Raw genomic sequence first — 23,676 nt, 5'->3', positions numbered from 1 at the left:
ATGTAGAGGAAGGCATTTTAGGCACTTTTTGCTGCAAAATCACTCAAAATACAATGTGGAGAAACTATATTAGCGCCTGATGAAAAGGCTGACAAAACAAATTATAAATACCTTCTCTTATATTAATTTCTTACTGAAATACATTTTGAAATACTCAATTAGTTTATTAACTAAAGGCTCTCAGAGATGATCAATGTAACATTAATGGTTATTATCAACGGAATCGGATTCAAATTTCAGTCTTATTCCCATTGGAGTTAGACAAAACTGGTCTGAATTCTGAACTGTAATCCTTGGAATTCCAGCACTCAACAGGACAAAGCTGCACTTGAACAACATTTACAATGTTCTCCAAAAAGTAAAATGGTTTTCTTTACAGTAGAGAAGTTGTCTGTTAAACAGTTTGTAAAATGTACTTTCCCAGAATCTCTACAGCTTTACAATATTGGTGGTTCTAAGCCATCAAGAAATTAGAGACAACTCATTGAAACATTCAATTTTGAGTAACCCATCTATACTAAAGATTTTATCACTTATAATAAAGTATGATTTATTGTTTGAGAAATTAACTTCAGTTATGTTGATTTTGTAAATTAGATTAATCCCTTTAGGAGCCGGAATCAATGTCCTTGGTCTCTCTAGCATCAGCAACATCACTTGGTACTTCCACAGTCATTCCATCCATCCATTTCTTAAGGCAGATCTGGCAACCCAAACGAGATCTGAAAATAAAATTGAATTATATTTTAAAAACAAGAATCTTTAAATAAGCTTATCGCAAAATATTTTTTGGGAAATATTCCAAAGAGCTGATTCTGCAGTATCTGTGTTACAATTATAATTGATATATCAAATGACTACCATAGTTGAAGATATGATCGCTGAGTTGGGAAGTTGCATTTGCAGACATTTCGTCCCCTGTCTAGCTGACATCTTCAGTGCATACATTCCAGAAGACACCGTACAGCCGCCCTTCACTGGAGGCTCCAGAGCACTGAAGAGGTCATCTAGACAGGGGACGAAAATGTCTGCAAATCAACTTCCTAGCTCTGCAAACATACCCACAACCATGGCAACCGGCACCCAAGCTACAAATCTTTATGCAAATCCTGCATTTGTTGAAAAAAACTTTTATATTCCAGCAAGCCAATTCTGTCCTCGGTCTCTAAACTATTACTAGTTGTGTAGTAAAATATGCTGAGTTTTGGACAAAAATCACTGATTCAGAACATCCACAAACTTTTTCAAAGTTATTAGAATTTTTTTCAAGTACAGGTCGATTACAATCAGCTATGATAGACGTCACCACATCACAGATTGACTGGACATAAGTAACAAAATGACTAATGAATTATGCCCAAGCTGAAGAGATTTAATTTTATATTCCATTCATGTATTTCTCCATGTAGATTAGACAAAAAAAAATTTGCCACAGTCAAACAAATTCCAGCCTCAGGTGTCTGTGTGGAGTTTGCACATTCTCCCAGTGTCTGCGTGGGTTTCCTCTGGGTGCTCCGGTTTCCTCCCCCAGTCCAAACATGTGTAGGTCTGGTGAATTGGCCATGCTAAATTGCCCATAGTGTTAGGTGCATCAGTCAGAGGGAAACGGGACTGGGTGGGTTACTCTTCAGAGAATCGGTGTGGACTTGTTGGGCCGAAGGGCCTGTTTCTACACTGTAGGGAATCTAATCTAATAATGGATAAGAATAGTAGTTCATGGGGCAACCATAATTCATTCAACCTAAATTTCATATTCAAATACTTGCCACATTTTAGGAGATTTCAAAATTGGAAGGCATAGGTTTATGATGATTAGATTAGATTCAGTATTGTATGAAAACAGGCCCTTCGGCCTAACAAGTCCACACCAACCCTCCGAAGAGTAACCCACCCAAATCTATTCCCCTACTCTAATACTCTACGTTTACCCTTGACTGGAAGAAGAAAGATGACTTGATAGATGTGTACAAGGTAATGAGAGGCATAATTACAGTAGGTAACCAAAGACTTTTCCCCAGACAGAAATGGCTGCCATGAGGGGTCATAAGTTTAAAGGTAATCGGAGGGATGTATAGGGAAGATATCAGAGATATGTTGTTTACAGAGAGTGGTAGGTGCGTGGAATGCACTGCCAGCAGTGGTAGTAGAGTCACTGACATTAGGGACATTTAAGCAAAAGCTGGTCAAGCACATGGATGGCAGTAAATTGAGGGTTGTGTAGGTTAGGTTGCTCTTCGATTAAGATAAATGCTCAGCACAACATATTGGGCTGAAGGGTCTGTACTGTGCTGTATTGTTCTATGTTCTAATGCACCTAACCTTCCACTCTCTCCTCTTTCCCCACCCCTCTCACACCTATTAATTTCCAGTTTAATATTCCAACACATTACATATTGTCCCTTCGTTTCAGTTTTGAGGTTTGTGAGCTCCTTGCATATTTAGTTCAGGTTGACTCAAACTCTGAACTACCTACCAATTCTGTGAACATCTTTGAGAGATTGTTTTAATTGCAGAGCCATCCAGTTGCTTATTTCCTTTCCTGTAAGATGACTAAAAATTAGCGCTCAGTCATACAGCATAGAAACAGACCCTTCAGACCAACTTGCCCACACTGACCAGACATCCTAATCTGACCTAGTCCCATTTGCCAGCATTTGGCCATACCCATCTAAACCCTTCCATGTGCCTTTTAAATGTTGTAATTGTACACACCTCCACCGCTTCCTCTGGCCACTCCGAAAATAGAAACTCCCACTTGTTCAGAGTAACCTACTGAAGATACCAACAAGGAGCAGAAAGACTATTCAGCCACTTGAGCCTGTGCCACCACAATTTCATGGCTGAACCAACTACAATCTCAAATCCATCATGGGGGAGAAAATTGCTTTCTGTTCTAAAATGGGTGGGCCATTAATTTTAAACAGGGGCCATTGTTCTAGATTCTCCCATAATAGAAAATAACCTCGCCAAATCTACCCTCAGGATCTTATAAGTTTCAATAAAATTGCTGCAGAATCTAAACTTCAGCAGATACCAGCTGAAAATCTTATAATAAAGCACTCTGATAACTGAATGGCCAGAAAAACACTCACTCCAGTCTTTAAGGTCAGGATCCTTTCTTCCAACTTGGGAAAACATGTCGTAGGGACACTGGAACAGAAAGTCACTCAGCTCAAACCTACGTTCAATGAGATGATGGCTGATCATCCACTTCAATGCCTCCCCTCCCCACACTATCCTCAAACCCTTTTGTCACTGACAGATCATTAAATGCCAATCTCTATTTTAAATATACCCAATGACTGAGCATCCACAGATCTCTGGGTTAGACAACTGCAAAGTTTCACAAACCTCAAAGTAAAAATTATTTCTTTTGATATAAGTGTTAAGTGCTTGTTTTAAAATAAGTGTCCCTGGGTTTTAGACTCTAGTAGTAACATTAACTAATTAGTAACACTATTAGAAAACATTTGTGTTACATAGTGCGACATCATGACCAATTTGAATGTGGGGGAAAAAGAAAACCGCATTTACTTGCCAATGATCTTCAATGGAATCAGAGTATTTCCCTTGATCAATATCTTGACAGCCAGTACTCAGCACAAGCTGAACTAAAACAGCACCAATACCAAAATTAAAAAGCAGGACCTGCTCACCACCTAAGCCTTCAAAGCCCTTCACCATTGACAAGTCTATGGTCTAACAAAAATCTGGCAGATGGAGCATGTGGAAAAGTGTAAAGTTGTTCACTCTGGAAGTAAGAGTAAAGAAAGCAGAATGTTCTTCAACAGTTACTGAATTCTGAGGTGCATGGGGATCTAGCTGTTCTAATGCATCAAATCAATAAAAGTTTTATGCAGGGAGAGCTGGTGATCAAGGCTAATGGAATGCTATCCTTCATGATGAAGGGAATTAAAAATGTAAAAGTAAGGATGATATGCTCCAATTACAAAGGGTATTGGGGAGATCACATTTGGAATACTGTGCAGCTTTGGTCTTAAAGGACAAGTTAAAAATCACAACACTAGCTTATAGTCCAACAGGTTTTTTGGAAGTAAAAGCTTTTGCAGCGCTGCTCCTACATCAAGTTGCTGGAAGTTACAGAAGCTGGTGTGATTTTTAACTTTGCTCACCCCAGTCTAACACCAGCATATCCACATCATAGCACTCATCGTAGGCACTTCACAGAGAGACTGAATGAAATAAGCGGTTGGATTATTTTCACTGGACTTTAAAGGAATAATTGGTGATTGGATTGAAGTGTAGAAGATCCTGAATGGTCCTGACAAGGTGAACATGGAAAGGCAAAACCAGAACCAACAGTTTTAAAACTTCAGGCTGGTCTTTTAGGACAGAGAGGAAGGTGATGTTTTCTCATGGAGGGTTCTACAACCTTGGAACACACAATCCAAGGTTATTATAGGGGGATAGAAATGTGGGAATAGAGCAGGCTTGAAGTGCTTTTGCAGATTTGTATCTTTGGAGGGAAGCAGAACATTCAAAATAGTTAAATACTATCCAGGACATGATACATTTAATCTCTATAATACTGAAATAAATATCTTTGAAAAATAGATACTTAAAAAGCAGCACAAATACAACCCAGTCAATTACTGCTACTCTCCAATGTGATGGAAGGAGTCATCAATAATGCTATCAACCAACACCTACTCAGCAGTAACCTGCTCATGATGCCCAGAGCCACTCAGCCCTCACCTCATTATAGCCCTGGTACAAACTTGGACAAAAGAACTGAACTCCAGAGGGGAGGCGAGAGAGTGATCGCCCTTGACATCAAGGCTGTATTCAACCTAGTAGCCTTAAGGTACCCTAGCAAAACTGGAATAAATAGGCATCAGGGGTCAAAATCTCCACTGGTTGGTTGGAGTCATACCTGACAGCTAGGAAGATGGTCATGACTGTTGGAGGTCAGCCATCTCAGCTCCAGGACATCTTTGCAGGAGTTCCTTAGGATAATGGCCAAGGCCCAACCATCTTTAGCTGCTTTTTCAATGATCTTTCTTTCATAAGGCCAGATGTATGGATGCTCACCAATGATTGCATATTGTCCGATACTGAAGCAGCCCATATTCAAATGCAACAACATCTAGATAATATCCTCTCTTGGGCTAACAAATGGCAAGTAACATTTGTTCCACTCACTATGACAGAGACAGAGACAGAATCTAAATCACCACCCCTTGACATTTAAATGGTGTTACCATCACGGAATCCCTCACGATCAACATTCTAAAGGGTGTTACCAATGACCAGAAACTCAACTGGACTCATCACAAACACATGGCTAAAAGAGCAAGTTAGACGCTAGGAATACGGCAGTGAGTAACACATCTCCTAATTCTCCAAAGTCTGCCCACATCCACAAGGCACAATTTTACAACTTCTGTGAAACCAGTCACGGTCAATATATAACCAGCATTCATGTGCCATATCACAGTTTTAAGAACGAAACCAGAACGGAACAATTCTGTATCTTCCCCACACATGAAGAAATTAAACATCCAATGCTGTCGTAATAAGACTTCCTGGATACCACTTGCATCCTAAAGGGTACAGGGGAAAGGGAAGACTGCAGATCAGAGTTGAAAATGTGTTGCTGGAAAGGCGCAGATCAGGTAGCATCCAAGGAGCAGGAGAATCGATGTTTCGGGCATGATCATGAGCAGAAGGGCTCATGCCCGAAACGTCGATTTTTCTGCTCCTTGGATGCTGCCTGACCTGCTGCGCCTTTCCAGCAACACATTTTCAGCTCCTAAAGGGTACAGTCCTGCGCTTAACAAACATTTTCATTTGAGGCTTGAAAACTGCAATGATTCCTGCATGAAAGCACAGAGCTCCAATAGTTTTTGCCACCCCATTTATATCAACAGTGGTTCCATTGTCTAATTAAAATTTATCCTCACTTACAAATACTCCATGCACCATACACCACAGAAACACTGCAAATCACTTCTAGTGTATTTTTCCTTGTCAAGGCTGTAATCTTCAGACTTTCTGTACACATCTTCTCAGCTATCTCATTACTACTACCTGCCTACCCACCCATCCTTTACAGTACCTTTACAAGACTGCTGTCCTGCAATAAATTTCCAACTTTTCTTCCAACCTCTTCCCCACCTGATTCAACGTTAGTTTGCCTCATGCCAATTTGTAAACCACCTTGAGTTATACTGGAGGCAGTAAACAAAGTTGTATCGGTTATCAGATTTAAAGATACTAACATCAAGATTTGTAATAAGTGTAAAATAAACTGAAAATCTTACGTTTCTGAGAGGCCGTAGGCTAGGTCTAACATATCCATCTCTTCATCAGTGATGTCATCCAATTTCTTGTAGATGGGCTCTTCAAAGATTAGATGACAGGTGGAGCATGCCAAGGTTCCTTCACATGCACCTAGGAATGAGGCAAATATACCATCAACTGTATTTGCAACTACAATTGCACGACAATCTATTTTTGGAATAATGCCACCTTGGTGACTAAACTACAAACAGAAGCTAATTTTCTGAAATACAGATTTAAAAAAAATCCAAAACATTTAGCAGGAAATAAGTTGACTAGTACTATAACTAGTCCATCACTAAAGGGTAATAGACAAACAATACACAGTTCTACATTACAGTTCATATTTTCCAACCATTACTGCATTTTGACCATGGTACTATTATGTTAGCCCTGCACTAAACCCAGTCAAATTTCCTCACTAACGAACCTAGAAGTTTCCTAGATCAGTTCATTTACATAAAAGAACAATTCCACTACAATTCTTGCACTCTTGCTAATGGACTGCAATGCTAATTAGATTCGAGAGCTTGTGGCAGTCCAGAGGGAAGGAAAAGGAACAGGCCCGATGATGTGGTAACTGATGGTTTCTAAAGGCTACTTGGAAAGAGATTTACTGATAGGGAGAGAACAGCAAATTACGCAGTGCTTTTAGTAAAATGATCCTTGGCCAGTAAACAGACCGTGAAGAGGTAGTTAAAGAAGTTAATGCCATGTCAACATACTTCAAATTAGCAATTTTGTGTTAGAGATACTGCAGCATTTGAAATTAGATACAGGAGCAGAAATGGCATGGAAACCATGTTTACCATAAGCAACTCCACACGCCTGCTGCTATTCTCTAAATATTACACCCAGAGGTAGAATTGCGTGTTAAATGATATGGAACAAAAAAGTCATTGATTTCTTATCTTGACTGCAAACCATCCTCTTTAAACTCTCTCCACTCACCTGCATCTTCAACAGGCACAAGCAACTCATGGATTCTTGGTCACCAAAATCAAGACCATTTGATTAGCTGTTTTGGCAGTATTCTCTTCACGTTTCCACCTTAAGTTTCCTTTAAAATACTCCTTACCCAAAAGAACACCTTTTAGACATTACAATCTGTAATTATTGAACTGTTGAGTTTGCAAGTCTGAACACAAGTTCTGTTGCTGAGCCTGTATTAACATGCAGTGGCTTGCATTACAGTGCAGTTTGGTGATGGCACATGAACATGAAACTACAAAGTTTGCACAAAAGGAGAAGGAGGATTTGTACAAGAAAAATAAGCTAGCAAAGAACAAAAATCACTGCAACCAGCAGCAACATTTGTTTTCATCCCAACAGTTTAAAATTATAATCAAATTCTTTTTCTACCAAAAAGCTAGTTGTTAGATATAACTATAGGTTTAACACAAGATACTCTAATTGAAATATCACCCATCTGAAATTGAATTAAGTCAAGAGAAATACAATTGGGATATTGCTTTTAGATGTTAATAAAAAAAAGAAAATTAATCACCTTAAAATTTCAAGCGAAGCACAAGCTAATTGTATAGAGGTTTTGAATTCACCCCAATGAGCACATTTTGCCAAATATTATTCAAAATATGCTTTCCAAAGAAAACAAAAGACATTTAGCTCCCAAAAATGTTGCCAACCTTTATAACAAAGCTATTTCTTCCACTTGAATGGAAAATGGTGATTAAACAACAGTCATGGCATAGGAATTACATTTGTTTACTTTTCAGGTCATGGTTATATAATACTGGTGAATTTAAAAAAAAAACTTACCAAAACCATCAATGTCCAAGTTATTATGAACAACAACATCTAAAAGTGAATCTCCTAGATTTCCTTCTGCTTTAAGTTTCTCTCCATCACGGTTAATAAAATTAACAGACACTTTATCCTTTGAACTGTAAAAAGGACAAGATTAGTAAGTTTACTTTGCAGGCTGAAGTTGAATGAATAACTAGGTTCACTTTCTGCCAGTGAAAAATAATGATTTTTATATTTATGTTAAGTGAAAGGAATTTGTATAATATCATCGCAGAGGTTTTTGTGATTATGAAGATAATTAAACCAACGTAAAACAATATTTTTACTCAAATTGCTCAAAGACCAAGATAACTTTTACCAACAAATCATAAAAACTTCAGAATTACAATTTTATACATTGAAGTAGTTTTAAGAATATTGTTGTTACATTTATTTAACTATTCAGTAACAAAGAGCTTCACTGCTGAATGCTATAGAATAGGGAGAGAGAGAACAAAGAAATCCACTGACTTGTCACTCCTGATTAACCAGCAAACCTTATGGACGCATAGGTGTTCGAAAGGCAAAGAACAGATTTTGCTACAATACCTTGTGGGAGAAAGACGTTCTGACACTCCATAAAGTGCACACAACTAATAATTACTTGGCAAATCTTTCCAGGTTTCTGACCAGATTCTGTTCTCCTAATGAATCCACAATGAAATTAACTCTTTCACTTGATGTGGCTGGAATGGTTTAGCTTGATAACAGAAGACTTATTTACCAGCCTATTCTCACTAGTTCAATTAGTTTGCCGTTTCTTAATAGGTCATACATGACCTATGCATCTACACATTTATTACATAGTGGAGTATAATTCCAATATCCCAGCTAGTTGCCAGACACTGCTGCGAGGTAGCAATAGGAGAGAGTTGCAGCACGAGTGACCAACTCTAGCAGTAATCTGTATAGAGAAAGCTGTACAATGCTGTATGGAGTTGTTTTTATTAAATCTCTGGGGCTAGGGAAGCATTAATACTTGTCCATGTTTGCCCATAAATAAAATTCCTGCTAAGCTCCATAACAGAGCCAACACAAATCAGACCACTAACCATACAGTTGCCCTTCAGCTGACTGAAAAATGGAAATGAGACTTGGATACATGGCAGAGCTGAAAATGTGTTGCTGGAAAAGCACAGTAGGTCAGGCGCATCCAAGGAGCAGGAGAATCGACGTTTCGGGCACATCGATTCTCCTGCTCCTTGGATGCTGCCTGACCTGCTGCGTTTTTCCAGCAACACATTTTCAGCTCTGATCTCCAGCATCTGCAGTCCTCACTTTCTCCTTGGATACATGGCAGTCAATTTACAAAAGGTTCCACAAATTTAAACAAAAATAGATCAACAGATAATTTTGGGGTATTGGGTGAGGGATGAATAATGAGCACACTTCAAAAAAAAATGCATTAGATATTTAACATCCATCACCTGATGGGTTTAATCTCATCCAAAACACAATCAAGGATCGAACCTTTAATGCTGAGAGGTACAGGCAACAGTACAACCAAGGCTGATCCATATTCCTTTTCATTCTTTTAGAATGATAAAGAGATCAATGAATTAGTGAAAACACAGCAGAAATTGTAGTGGCAAATATATGGGACATACAGACTTAAGATGTGAAAGCTGTGAAGAAAATGCATGCATTGTAAACAAAAAAAAATAAAAAAAGGTAATGTACAGTCCTACTATGAAATATGCCAGCACACTAAAATCTTATTGTCTGCATTCTTTCACTTGTTAGCAACTGACAATGTTCAACAAGTGTTTAGTAAACAATTTGAATTGTTTGAACTGTTTGGATAGTGGGAGGGAACATGCTTATTCTTTCACAGGAACTGGGTATTGTTGACAAGGCTATTAGAAATTCTGCATTTATAATTGCACTTCAAAAAGGTAGTAAAGAGCACCTTCTTGAACTGTTGTAGTCCAAATGGTACAGGTAAACAATGCTGTTAGAATAAGAAATAGAAACAGGATTTGTCTATTCAGCCTCTCAAATCTGCTCTGCCACAGAGCTTAGCAGGAATTTTAATTGATCAGACACCTCACGTTCACTTTCCTGCACTTTCTTCAATCTTTCATTCCTCTACTTAAAGAATCTACCTATCTCAGCTTAAACTTTTATATTAATTCATAGGATGCAGTCAGCATTTATTATCTCCAATTGCCCTCGAGAAGGTGATAGGGTGCTTTCTTTAGAGTTGCAATCTGTTCGGTGCAGAAAAACCCACAATGCCTTAGAGGGAGTTCCACTATTCTGACCCAGTAACACTGAAAAAACAACCATATAATTTCCAAGTCAGGATGGCGAGCAGCTTGCACATTGTGTATATCACGAGAACTCTGTCCCCACAGTTCTCTGTACAAGGACTTTACAACTCTCAAAGAATTGTTCATTTGTCTTGATTAGCACCTCTTAATCTTGAGTCTATGCCCTCTGGTCTTAGATTCTCCCATGAGGAGAAACATCCTCTATACATTTACCTTGTCAAGCAACTAAGGAAACCTATATATTTCAATGAGTACTAGCCTGTTTAACATTTGCTCATAAAACAATTCCTACACACCAGTATCATCCTAGTGTACCATCTCTGAAATGCCAATGAAATATCTTTCCTTAAATAAGGGGGGCAAAACAGTTCACAGCGCTCCAGATATGGTCTCACCAGTACCTTGTACAGTTGCAATAAGACACCGCTACTCTTATACTCCAACCCCTTTAAAAAAAGGGCCAATATTTAATTCGCCTGATTACCTGCTGCACCTGTGTGCTAGGTTTGTGTTTTGTACAAAAGTATCCAAGTTTCTGCAGTTTTCCTCCAATTAAACAATAAGAAACCTCTTATCAGATCGCCTTTGGCTGGGAGTATTTTGTTCTGATAATCGAATGCGGGATAATAGTTTAGCCAGGCAGCAGGACCTTGCGATCTTGTCCAGATAATCTGAAATCCGGATAACAATGCCAGATAATCGAGGTTCCTCTGTACACTGCACTTTTGTTCTCGATTCCAAAATGAAACTTTTTATTTCTCCATATTGCACTCCATTTGCCAACTTCTGCCCACTTACTCTACTTGTCAATATCTTTGTGAACTGTTTGTATCCCTCCTGCAAGCTGCAATTCCACCTATTTGTGACATCTGCAAATGTGGCTATAATCAACATTCCTTTCCTTCCTCTAATTATTAATATATATTGTGAACAGTTGTAGTTTGTGCATTGATCCATGTGGAACTGGTCAGAAGTCACATGACACTAGATTATTATCCAATAGGTTTGTTTGAAATCAAACTTTCTGAAGTTGTGAAACTCCACTGATTACTCCACCAACCTGAAAAATATCCCATTATCTCCACTTGCTGCCCATTAGCCAATTTTCTAACCATGCCAATAAACTACCTCCAACGTTGCAGAGTCTTGTACTGTTGACTGAACCTTTTAAAGGGGTATTTTGTTGAATACCTTCTGGAAATCCAAATTCAATACACAGTGATAATCCACTGGTTGAAACTCCCCCCCAAAACTATACTTCCATTTATTGATCAGTGCAGTGAGTGGAAGAGTTGTGATGTCATGTTGTGGTTGTACAAGACATTGGTTAGGCCACTTTCAGAATACTGTGTTCAATTCTGGTCTCCCTGCTAAATAAATATGTTGTGAAACTTGCAAAGGTTCAGAAAAGATTTACAAGGATGTTGCCAGGGTTGGAGGGTTTGAGCTATAGGAAGAGACTGAATAGGTTGGGGCTATTTTCCATGTTGTGTTGGAGGTTGAGGGGTGACATTATAGAAGTTCATAAAATCATGAGGGGCATGGATAGGGTGAATAGTCAAGGTCTTTTCCCCAGGATAGGGAGTACAAAACTAGAGGACATAGGTTTAAGTTGAGAGGGAAAACATTTAAAAAGGGGCAACTTCACACAGAGGGGTGTGCGTATGGAATGAAATGCCAGAGGAAGTGGTGGAGGCTGGTATAATTACAACATTTAAAAGGCATCTGGATAGGTATATAAACAGGAAGGGTTTACAGCGATATGGGCCAAGTGCTGGTTAATGGGACTGTTAATTTAGGAGACATGGTTGGCATGGAAGAGTTGGACCAAAGAGTCTGCTTCCATGCTGTATATTTTTATGACTTAACTAATAAGTTAGTTAGACACTATTTCTGAGGTCACCATGCTGACTCTGCTCGATTAGATTACGAATTCCCAAAAGTTATACTATTATTTCCTTAATTGATTCCAATACTTTTCCAACAATAGATGTTAGGCTAAATCGGTCTATAGTTATCTGCTTTTTACCTCCTTCCCTTTTTGAATAGGGGTGTCACATTGGCAGTTTTCCAACCTTTGGTACTTCCCAGAATTCAAGGTTTTTTGGAAAATTAAAATCAATACATCCTCTATCTCTGCATTTACCTCTTCTAGAAATCCTAGGATGCAAAGTGTCAGTGACAGAACTTATTTGCATTTAGCCTCATTATTGGACTAATTCTACTCATGCAATGGTGATGGTAATGATTGCCTCCCCCATATCTTTTAGTGTTAATAGGATGTTCAAAGACTAATGTAAAATCTGTTTAACTCTGACATTATTTCCTTGCTCCCATAACCATTCCTCAAGATTCATTTTCTGAGGGGTTTAGATTCACTTTGACCTCTCTTCCTTCTTATATATTTAAAAATATAAGTTTTTATATTACTCACTCGTTTGCCCTCATTGTTTATTCTCTTTGTAGTCCTCCTTTGCTCGATTTTGAACTGATCACAATCTTTAGACCTATTACAGACTTTTGCCTCCTTAACTGCCTTTTCTTTCAATTTAGTACTCCACTCAATTACCTTGGTTAAGTATGGTTCGTCTGTCCCTCCTTCATTACTGACAGTCACAAACTATCTGTCTTGCTTGCTTACTGATCTTTCCTGCTAATCCACCTTCCCAGCTCACTTTAGATAAGTGCATTCTCATTTTATTGTATTTCCCCTTAAGGTAAAACAGTTGTTTTAACCAAAAAAGGTTTCTGTCTCAAAAAGAATATTAAATTCTAACATGATATGATCACTACTTCCTAAGGGATCATTTTCTTGGAGGTCATTTATTAAACCCACTTGTTATCCAATATCAGATCCAAGACAGCTTGCTCCCTGGGCAGGCCGGGTGGCCGCAACCTGGGGCAAAGACATGCCTGGAATAACAGAATCCCTAGTGTCGAGACAGGCCATTTTGGCCCAACAGTTCTACACCGACCCTCCGAAGTGTAACCCTCCCAGACCCATTTCCCTCCCTATTACTCTACATTTGCCCTGACTAATGCACCTAATAGAGACATCTCTAAAACATAGACCAATTCACCTAACCTGCACAACTTTGAAATGTGAAAGGAAACCAGAGCACCCAGAGGAAACTCACGTGGTGAACCACCCACAGAAAGACACTGGGTCAATGTGCAAACTCCACACAGACAGTTGCTAGAAGGCTGGAACAGAACTTGGGTGCCTAGTACTGTGAGGCAGCAGTGCTAATCACTGAGCCACCGTACCACCCTTGTTACAACTGTGGCATATGGTAAAGGAATGTAGACTGGGTAAAGAGTTAGATGTTCAAAGTGCAGAAGGTCAAGCCACTCTAGGAAGTATTATTGGGCAAAAGGATGAGGTAATGAAGGACCGTGACCACGGGATCAGGTGCCCTGAAGCCAATTTCCCAAGGCTGGGACACCAGCTATGAGGCCCATAACAGCAGGCTTATTCACCCATCCCAGGGGTGATGCCATCAGAACCCATCATCCAGGTCTCGGCACATGTCCTGAAGAGGCTCCACGATATGTTGTTCTCAAACTATTCCTAATGCATTTAAATTCGCTGAGTTAAGTGCTCTTTAATTTATTAACCCAGTCAACAAGATTAAAATCACCCACAATTCTTGCTCTATTCTTTTTGAATGCTCGTATTTGTTGACTTTCAGCTTTTCCTACGCAGAGTGGCTACTGTTGAGGGTGCTGCTCGTGTTCTACTCATACCAATGCCTTCTTTCTCTTGGTGTTTTTTTTTAAAATCTCATAATAGTGCTATCTCACCATCTTTGCCATTCCAAGTGTCTTTTCAAAAGGTCAAATGTCCCTGAATGTTAAGTTCCCAGCTTTGATCGGAGTAATCATGTTTCTATAATGGCTGAGAGACCATATTCATTTACCTTGATTTGTACCAGTGTCTATCTCATTCCAACTTCTTTGTACATTAAGATTCAAAGCCATATGTTTCTTCTGTTATCAATTTCCCTGCCCTTCTTTGGTTCCTTGGTGCAATTTGATATTCATACATTCTGTTCCTTCCCGTTTTCTGGGAATCATCAATCCAATCACCAATCGGCAATCCTACCTTGTCCTTTATCTTTGATTTTATAATTTTCTGTGCAACAGTAGTTCAGTGGTTAGCACTGCTCCCTCACAGCACCAGTGACCTGGGTTCAATTCCACCCTCAGGCGATTGTCTATGTGAAGTTTGCCCATTTTCCCTGTGTCTGCATGGGTTTTCCAGATGCTAAGGTTTCCTCCCACAGTTCAGAGTAGTGCAGGTTAGGTGGATTGGCCATGCTAAACTGTCCAAGGATGTGTAGACTACATGGATTAACATGGGAAATGCTGAATGACAGGCATAGAATAGGGAGGTTGGGACAAGGTGGAATGCTGCATCACAAGTTTGGTGTGGACTCACTGTGCCAAATGGCTTGTTGCCTTCCAAACTGTAGAGATTCTATGATAAACAGAACCTGTTCACTAGTATTTAGCTTAAGACTTTATCTACAGCCCTAGTTATGCCACGTGCCAGAACTCTGGCCCCAGCATGATTCAGATGGAAGCTGTTACATCAGAACAGTTCCTACCTTTCCTGTGCCACCGTCCCATGAAGTCAAACCCATTTCTCCAACCAATCTTTGAGCCAAGCATTTAAGTTTTTAATCTGTTGACCCTATGCCAATTTGCTGGTGTCTCAAGTAGTAAATCGGAGGTCATCTTTTGGTTCTGCTTTTTAAAATAGCCCCTAGCATCTCACACTCCCTCAGCAAAACCTCTTTCCACCTATATCATTGCTACCTACGTGAATCATTCCCCACTTACTCCAAGCTCCTCTACACCCCAGATGAGATATCCTGAAACCTGATACCAAACATCCAATTCAACCTTTGGGACACTCTATTCAGAGAGTCAGGTATATTCACTGACTGTACTATCCCTGATTACAACTATGTTTCCCTTTCTCATTCTCTTAAATAGTTCCCTCTACTAGAGAGGGGTCTGGTCAGTTTGCTCATCTTCCCTACAGCCCAGCTCTCATCTACAGAGGCTACGGTAATCATAAGCCTGTTAGACAAGCTCAAAGGATCAGGCTCCTCCACTGCTACTTGCTTGGCTTGTAATCACACCCTCCTGTCCCTGACCTTAGTCTAAGGGGTGTAAACTGCCTTCTGAAACAGTGTCCAAATAAATTATAAAAAGAGGGGATTGAAGACTAGCTTGTGAGATGCAATAGAATTCAAAAGGATGGAGATGTTTATGGAGCCTCCTCCTCAGGTCAGTAGCTTAATTGACCAATAAACATTCACAACTAGAAGTGACAGGACTGTAGTATTTTGATCTTCTTTATTGAGCTATCCTGCAATCATCCACCTTATAGTTTGCCCCTTTCATTAACTGGCATATATGTAATCCTGTCCTGCAAGGGAGAGCATGAGAGAGTGACAGAGATGGCTGGAGGTGATTTATGCCTCAGGTGAGGGGAGACATTAAAGGAGAAGACCTCTTAATAGTAAACTCAGATGGTGCAGGAATTCAATCCACACTATTGGTATCACCCTGTATTACAAACCAGTCAGCCAACTGAACTAACCAACTGCCAGCCTGTCTTGTACCTTCACTAGGCTGGCATTTTGTTTTATCTGTAGTGTGTGTTACTCCTGCAATGCTCTTCCTCCCTCTTCAGTAAGCGAAGAGCCAAATCTGCCTCAAAATGATAAATGGTTGAGTGAAAGATATGCAGAGTGATTCCACCACAAGCCAATACTTCCATACTCCATGTACCTGATTGAATCATAAAACCCTGAGTGTGGAAGTTGGCCATTTGGCTCATCAAGTCCACACTGACCCTCTGGAGCATCCCACTCACTGGATGACAATTAAAGAATCCCTAAAGTGCAGAAGCAGGCCATTTGGTTCATCACGTCTACACCAACCTCCAAAGAGCACCTCACTTAGACTCATTTATGTACACTATCCCTGTAGCTCTGCATTTCCTATGGTAATCCACCTAGAGTACACATCCCTGGACACTATGGGTGATTTAGCATAGCCTGCACATCTTTGGACTGAGGGAGGAAACTGAAGCATCTGGAGGAAACTCACACAGACACTGGGAGAATGTGCAAACTCTACACCAGACAGAACTTGGGTCCCTGGTGCTGAGACAGATGTGCTCGCTGATAAATGGCACACATGTAGATGGTGCCAATTAGGTCAGCCAGCCACAATAGGCTTCAGCGTTCATCTGTGCATGGGTTTCAACTGACAGCAGGTCCTGTGTGCTCAGTTTCTCTCTCTCCGCCCCACCTTAAATAAAAGGCTTCCCCTTTTGGCTTCAGTTGCTTCCCCTGACGCTCCCTCCTGACTTCTATCACCAATTTAGTCTTGGCCAGGGGTGCAGGTGGCAGCGTGAGTTGGCCCTGCATGCAATCTGGTTTTGTTCCACAGTACTGCTTTTGAGACAGGCAGCTGCAGATCTTGTTGTCCGTCAATGGTGCACTTCAATGCAGTGTGCACTCATTATTCTACCTAGTGGTGGCATTCACAAGTGAACAATTGGATAAAAAAGGTGCAAAGCTTGAACACATTTGTTTGCAGAGAATCAATCTGGTCTTGTTGGTAAGGTGATGGTGGAGCAGGACACTCCAGCTGGAGCTCTTCCATTCTGCCTCTTCATTTTTATCCCCCTCCCTTCTGTGGGTTTTCTTCTCTTGTCTTCCCAGACTCTCGGCTTCGTACACCCACCTCCTGACTCCTGGCCTCCAAAACTGGGTCAGGTGCGCGGAGTGGAGACACTAATTGAATTGAATTTATTGTCACGTGTATAGAGGCACAGTGAAAAGCTTTGTCTTGTGAGCAATACAGGCAGATCACAGTTAAGTAGCATAGATAAGTAAATAATAGGTATACAGCAGCAAAAAACAAAAACATAGGCACAGGTGAGTGTTAAGAGTTTGAGTCCATTCAGTATTCTAACAGTAGGGTAGAAACGGTTAGTTATGAAACCAGCTGGTGCGTGTTCAGGCTTCTGTACCTTCTCCCCGATGGTAGAAGTTGTAAAAATAAAACACTGCCAGGGTGGGCTGGATCTTTCAGAATGCTGGAGATCTTTCCTTGACAGCGGACCTGATAGATGGAAGGTCAGTCTTTGTGATTGTCCGGGCCAGGTTCACCGCTCTCTAACCATCTCCGATCTTGAATGGTACAGTTGCCATACCAGGTAGTGATGCATCCAAACAGAATGCTCTCGATGACACCTATAAAAACTGGCAAGGGTATTCACCGTCATGCCAAATTTCCTCTTCCTTGGACAGCTGAGGAGACATTGTTTGACCTTTGTACAAAGTGCATTCACATGAAGAGTCCAAGAAAGCTTGTTGTGGAGTTTGACACTCTCCACTTGTTCCACCTCCATGCTGTTAATGTGTAGGGTGCATGAGTAACATCCCGCCGAAAATCAATAATGAGTTCCTTGATTTTGCCAGCATTGAGAGCTAGGTTGTTCTAAGTGCACCATTTTTCCAGGTCTTCCACCTCCCGTCTGTAGTTTGTTTCGTCACCAGAGATTCGACCGACTATGGTGGTATCATCAGCGAACTTGCATTAGTCTGGTATTTGGCGACGGAGTCATGGGTATACAGTGAGTACAGTTAGGGGGCTGAGTACACACACCTGGGAACTCCAATGTTGAGTGTTAGTCAGGATGAAATATTGTCCCCAATCTTCATTGATTGTGGCCTGTGGATCAGGAAATGGAGGATCCAGTTGCAGAGAGTGGGGCTTAGTCCGAGACCACTAAGTTTAGTAATCAGTCTCAAGGTTGAACTGTAGTCAGAGTAGGATTCTTACGTAGCTGTTCTTGGTGTCAAAATGTTCTAGGGACAAGTGAAGGGCAAGTTACATGGCAAGTTACAAGTAACTTAAACAATCCAGGTCTCTTTCAATGTATAATTTCAGTTACATCACACTAAGCTTTTGCTATAAATTCTGTGTCTTACAATCTTATACTTCACAATCACCTGATGAAGGAGCACTGCTATTGCTTCCAAATAAGCCTGTTCGACTATAACTTGGTGTTGTGATTTTTAACATTGTACTCATTTGAGTAAGTGACCATAAAGCTAAAGCTTTGTCAATGCAATTCTCTGCTTGTGAAAATGTACTGCTTCCAGCAAGAAGTGAGTCACGTTTCTAAGTTCAGTGACCTTAAATAAAGCAATACTTTCAAATTACCAACTGATCAGCAATCTTTTCTCCTACAGTATAAATTGTTAACATTTGTGGCAATCATTCATTTGCTTTGAAAAATCCTCAGCAAATTATCAGTGACATGTCCCACTTTTCAGCAAAATTAAAGTTTTAAAAATTACAATACACGCTATTCTAAATTGTGCATAAACGCTTTACTCTCACCTAACAGTTTAATAAAACGTTTGAACCTCTTCATATCTTAATACAACATTTCTGTATGCCAGTTCCCAGAATAGTTCCTGACTAAATTACACTTATACTGCAAAGGAAGCTATGTCAAAGTACAAAAAAGTTTATCTCAACTTTAAATCATAACTAAATTATATTTCCGTCACGTATCACCGCAGGGTGTCCAAAAGCGCTCGGCAACCACTTGTACTGTTGGAATATGGGAAACGGCGTTAGCCCCCGCGCATACAGCAAGGTCAAATTAATATTAATTGCAATAGCCAGATTACTTGTTTTAATGACCTTGTGCTGAAGAATAAATATTGGAAGTGCCCTTTCCTCTTCGAATAGATCCATGCGATATTTATGTCCAACTGAGGCAAGAAGCAGAATTGCAGTGTGACATCTGATCGCTCAATACGATGTCAATATCGCTACTAACTTTGACAAACAAAAGTCATACGACACCAGAAATATAGTATATAAATAAACTTACTGGACTATAACCTGGTGTTGTGCGACTTCTGATTTAGTCCAACAGAGGCATCTCCACAACCTTTGACATAATCCGCCATTCACAAATCTCTACCTCACAGAAGCAACATGATAGGAGGTCCGTCAACAACTAATAGGTTAACGCTCCTTTGTTGCACATTACACAATGACACCCACAGTTACCACGTCTCCGCTTTCCTCAAACACTACCCAGGCCCATGACAGGGGTATGGTGCCGTTGCCCTGGCTTCTCTCACCTCTGTAATCGGGCCCCAGTGTTGAGCAAACGTCGGCCCCACGTATCATTGATGCTCGCACCGCGACTGGTGCTTGAAAAGAGACCGTTACTCCCGCACCGGGAAATGCTCAGGTCCCTGCTCCTGGAAGGGGCAGGCTGACACAATCGCTTTAGTAAGACACACTCACTGGTCACCAAGAGCCGTCCGAACCCAGTCACCGCCATGTTGCGGTTGCTACCACTGACGTCACAACCGCAAGTCCCGGGCTGCCAATGGGGCGGGGCGGGGCGGGGCGGAGCTTCATTGACTGCCTCGCCCCGCCCTGCCCTGCCCAGAGTCCCGAAATGTTAACTCTTTCATCCCTCACAGATGCTCCCAGACCTGCTCGGCTTTTCCAGAATTTTCTGTTTTGGCTTTTATTTGCAACACACACTTCTGTGCTTTCTTTTATACAACATCCTGATTGGTTGGGATTCTGTTCCTTGATTGGTTGCGGTTTCGGTCTTCTGATTGGGTGGGATTTCTAAGCCTGATTGGTTGCTGTTTGGGTTTCTGTGCTCGGATTGGTTGAGGTTTCAGTGCACTGATCGATTGGCATTTGGGGCCTTGATTGGTTGGGGTTTCAGTGCGTTGATTGGTTAACAGGTTACAGTGTTCTGATTAGTTGGGGGTTTCAGTTTCTGATTGGTCGAAAGTTTAGTGTCCTGTCAGTTTTGGACTTGTGTTCGGAATGTTTTGGTTTTCAGCGTGGTGATTGGTTAGTTGAAACTTTATTGCTGGAACAGCACAGCAGGTCAGGCAGCATCCAGGGAACAGGATTTTGGACTTGTGTTCGGAATGTTTTGGTTTTCAGCGTGGTGATTGGTTAGGGTGTCAGTGCTCTCATTGGGTAGAATTCAGTGTTCTGATTGGTTGGGTTTCCAGATTCTAATTGGGTAATTTCCTATGTTTTGATTGGTTAGGATTCCAAGCTCTGATTGGAGCTTTAGTGCCTTGACAAGTTGGGATTTCAGTGCCTGTTTGGTTTGGGTTTCAGTGGTCTGAATGGTTGTGGTTTCAGCATTCTCATTGGCTTCTTTTTGCCTAAATACTGTAACATGTTAGAATAGCCTTGACTGGATCATGTGCTCGATTAGCTAATCAGAGCATTCCAATGAGGAAGCCAATCAGCAGTCAAAGCCATGAGCCAATCGGGACAGCAGGAAGCTGTCCTATTGCAGAATTGTTAGACCAAGCAGTTTTGAAATAGGTGGTAAATAGGGTTGAAGAAACATGGAACATGCTGCTTGAGAGGGTGATAGAGCTGAAAATGTGTTGCTGGAAAAGCGCAGCAGGTCAGGCAGCATCCAAGGAGCAGGAGAATCGACGTTTAGGGCATGAGCCCTTCTTCAGGAATGAGGAAAGTGTGTCCAGCAGGCTAAGATAAAAGGTAGGGAGGAGGGACTTGGGGGAGGGGGCGTGGGTCCTGCTCCTTGGATGCTGCCTGACCTGCTGCGCTTTTCCAGCAACACATTTTCAGCTCTGATCTCCAGCATCTGCAGTCCTCACTTTCTCCTCCGAGAGGGTGATAGAAGCAGGTACTCTTGCAACATTTAAGAAGCATCATCATAGAATCCATACAGTGTGGAAAGAGGGCCTTTCAGCCCAATTAGTCCATACTGACTCTCCGGAAAACATCCCCCCTAGTCTCACACCTTATGTCTGAAACCCTACATTTCCCATGGCTAATCCAACTAACCTACACACCCACGGACACCACGGTGCAATTTAGCACAGCCAATCTGCCTAACCTGCACATCTTTGGACTGTAGGAGAAAACCAGAGCACCTGGAGGAAGCCTGTACAGACATGGGGAGAAGATACATTGCCACTGTGTAGCAGCAGTGCTCACCACTGAGCAACCATGCCCACATATAGAACATAGAACATAGAACATAGAAGAATACAGCGAGGCAACATACCAAACGTGAGTCTCTCTCGTTCCCACAAAACCGCCTATCTGTGCCCCGAACTATCGAGTCCCCAATTACTACATATGCTGATCCAACAGATAAACCTGGCATTTTACTCCAACATTTTTTTTAACTTGGAGCTGCATAACTAACCTGACTAAAATATCAAGGCATAGTAAGATATGGACTAAGTGCAGGTAACTGGGTTTAGTGTAGTTTGGTATTTGTTGGTCAACACAGACATGGGGGCCTATAGGGCCTGTTTTTACATTGTATGAGAACAGAATCAAATCATCAGGTGTCTACCACCGGTATCTCCACTGTGGCTGTTTATGTAGATGCAGTTTATGAAACTAATCAGAATCTGGGACCGTTTGGATAGATTATGTGAGATAAATGTAGAGAATCCTGCTCCCTTCCTAATGGGTTGGTGCATTTTCAGAATTGGCATGAAGTCTGATCAAACAATTTGCTCTTGATAGATTGAGGTAGATTTTCCGATGGCTAGATAGTTGTTATTCCAATGTAAAGGGATTTGTGCCTGTGGTCATTGTGAATCCCCATTATAGCACACTGCTAAGGGATTGCTTCGGACATTACATTTTCTCGGGTTAATTCACACCTTGAACCCTAGGAATGGAGACTTTGGATGATTCCAGCGAAATTAAGTAAAGTAGTTATTCAGGAAAAGTTAGATGATTAAATACATAGCCTAACTCCTAAGTAACTATTAAACTGACACACATTGACCATGCACATCTCAACTACAATCCTCCGAGCTCCTTAGAGCCCAAGATCTCCCAGGACCCACCCCCATGAAACTTGATGACCCCCCCACTCCAGGACCTGATCATTACCCCCATCTCAAAGCAGGAGCAGACACCTTGGCACCCAACACCCCTCATGTCTGACCTAATGACCCTCCACTGTCAGTTTGACAGCCCAACCTTCCAACCAGACCTAAACATTCCCTGCTCATCAGTTGATGTTACCAGACCCACCTTTGGACCAGACCTAATACCCTGTGGCAGGACCCAATGATTCATTCCCCTTCCCCTGCCTTATTGATCTCATATTAAATTTGATATCATAAGGCAATGTGGCCTTTCAATCAATGGTCATAATGATCACCAAGACTGAATTACCATCACCAATCGCTTCCAATTATGAAACACTCCAACTTTACATTGCTTCTGTTGTAGGGAAAAACACCAGTCTCGGAGTCAGAATCAAGGTTCAATGACAGAATTTATTGCACAAGGCAATACCAGAGCTCCGGAATGAGAAAGACACCAACAGCACAGTGGTCAGCTGTGGGTCTTCTCTCGACCTGGAGCACATGTCAAGAAATTTTTATATATCTTGTGATACAATAGGTCAGTGATGAGGTTATTGTCTTTGTAACATGGTTTGTTTATATTAATTATTGCAGAATCATTGATAGTTTTGATACAGTCCTTGTCAGTTCCAGCGCAGCCTTTGTTAATTTCAGCATGGTCATTGTCTGTTTCAGTGTAGACGTTGTCAGTTTCAATGTCTGCACGGAAATCCATTGCTGTAGTAATGGGTGCTAATTGCTCTTCCTAAGAAGGACGATTAGTGCAGTCCTGGCTGTTAGCATTTCTATAAGAGGTACTGGCTAGACCCAGACACTTTGGTGGGCAATGTTAGTTACTCATGTGTATTCTCTCTCCCACCCGCCTTAAACTAATCAGCTGGGTTGTGAATGCATTGTGCTGGCATTCTGGTGGCCCCAGGTAGTGTCTGTATCTGCTCTGCTGTTTTATCTCCATATTGTGATCCAGCGGCCATGTTGTGTGTCAAGTTGGCCAACTGATGGCTCAGCAGCCATCTTGTGTGTCCGTGTACCTAGTGTCACCCTGTCCTGTGCCATCTCCCTCTTCACTCCCCTCTTTGTGGTCAAGGAGGCAACTTCGGAGATCTACTGTAGACCACCCAATTTAAATGTACAGGTAGGTCATCTCCAGGAGTTCCCCCCACCGAGGGGTATCATGGAGTGCCAATTTCATTGGGAGCTCTTCCGTGGTGACACTTGCTGCTGGTACAGTTCTTGTCAGTAGTGTCTTACAGCAGAGCTTAAAACACCCGAGGCCCACACAGAATACCAGCATGAGTGCAATGAGGAGAACTATCCCGTGTGCCAAA

At 41.2% G+C, this 23,676-nt stretch overlaps 1 protein-coding gene across 1 annotated transcript; it reads right to left on the bottom strand.

The window, feature by feature from the left end:
- Positions 1 to 529: 529 nt before the first annotated feature.
- Positions 530 to 19,894, bottom strand: LOC122550720 (adrenodoxin-like). The gene is made up of 4 exons (XM_043691870.1): positions 19,577 to 19,894; positions 8,083 to 8,207; positions 6,285 to 6,414; positions 530 to 722 (listed from the first exon to the last, which is right to left on the bottom strand). The coding sequence occupies exons 1-4, from the start codon at positions 19,780 to 19,782 to the stop codon at positions 608 to 610; spliced, it is 576 nt and encodes a 191-aa protein (XP_043547805.1). The 5' UTR covers positions 19,783 to 19,894; the 3' UTR covers positions 530 to 607.
- Between the last annotated feature and the right edge of the window lie 3,782 nt (positions 19,895 to 23,676).

The sequence above is a fragment of the Chiloscyllium plagiosum genome, chromosome 6 (genome assembly GCF_004010195.1).
Source record: "Chiloscyllium plagiosum isolate BGI_BamShark_2017 chromosome 6, ASM401019v2, whole genome shotgun sequence".
Taxonomy (NCBI): Eukaryota; Metazoa; Chordata; class Chondrichthyes; order Orectolobiformes; family Hemiscylliidae; genus Chiloscyllium; species Chiloscyllium plagiosum.
Note: the sequence above shows the minus strand (reverse complement) of the source record. Positions and strands in the feature narration are given on the sequence as shown.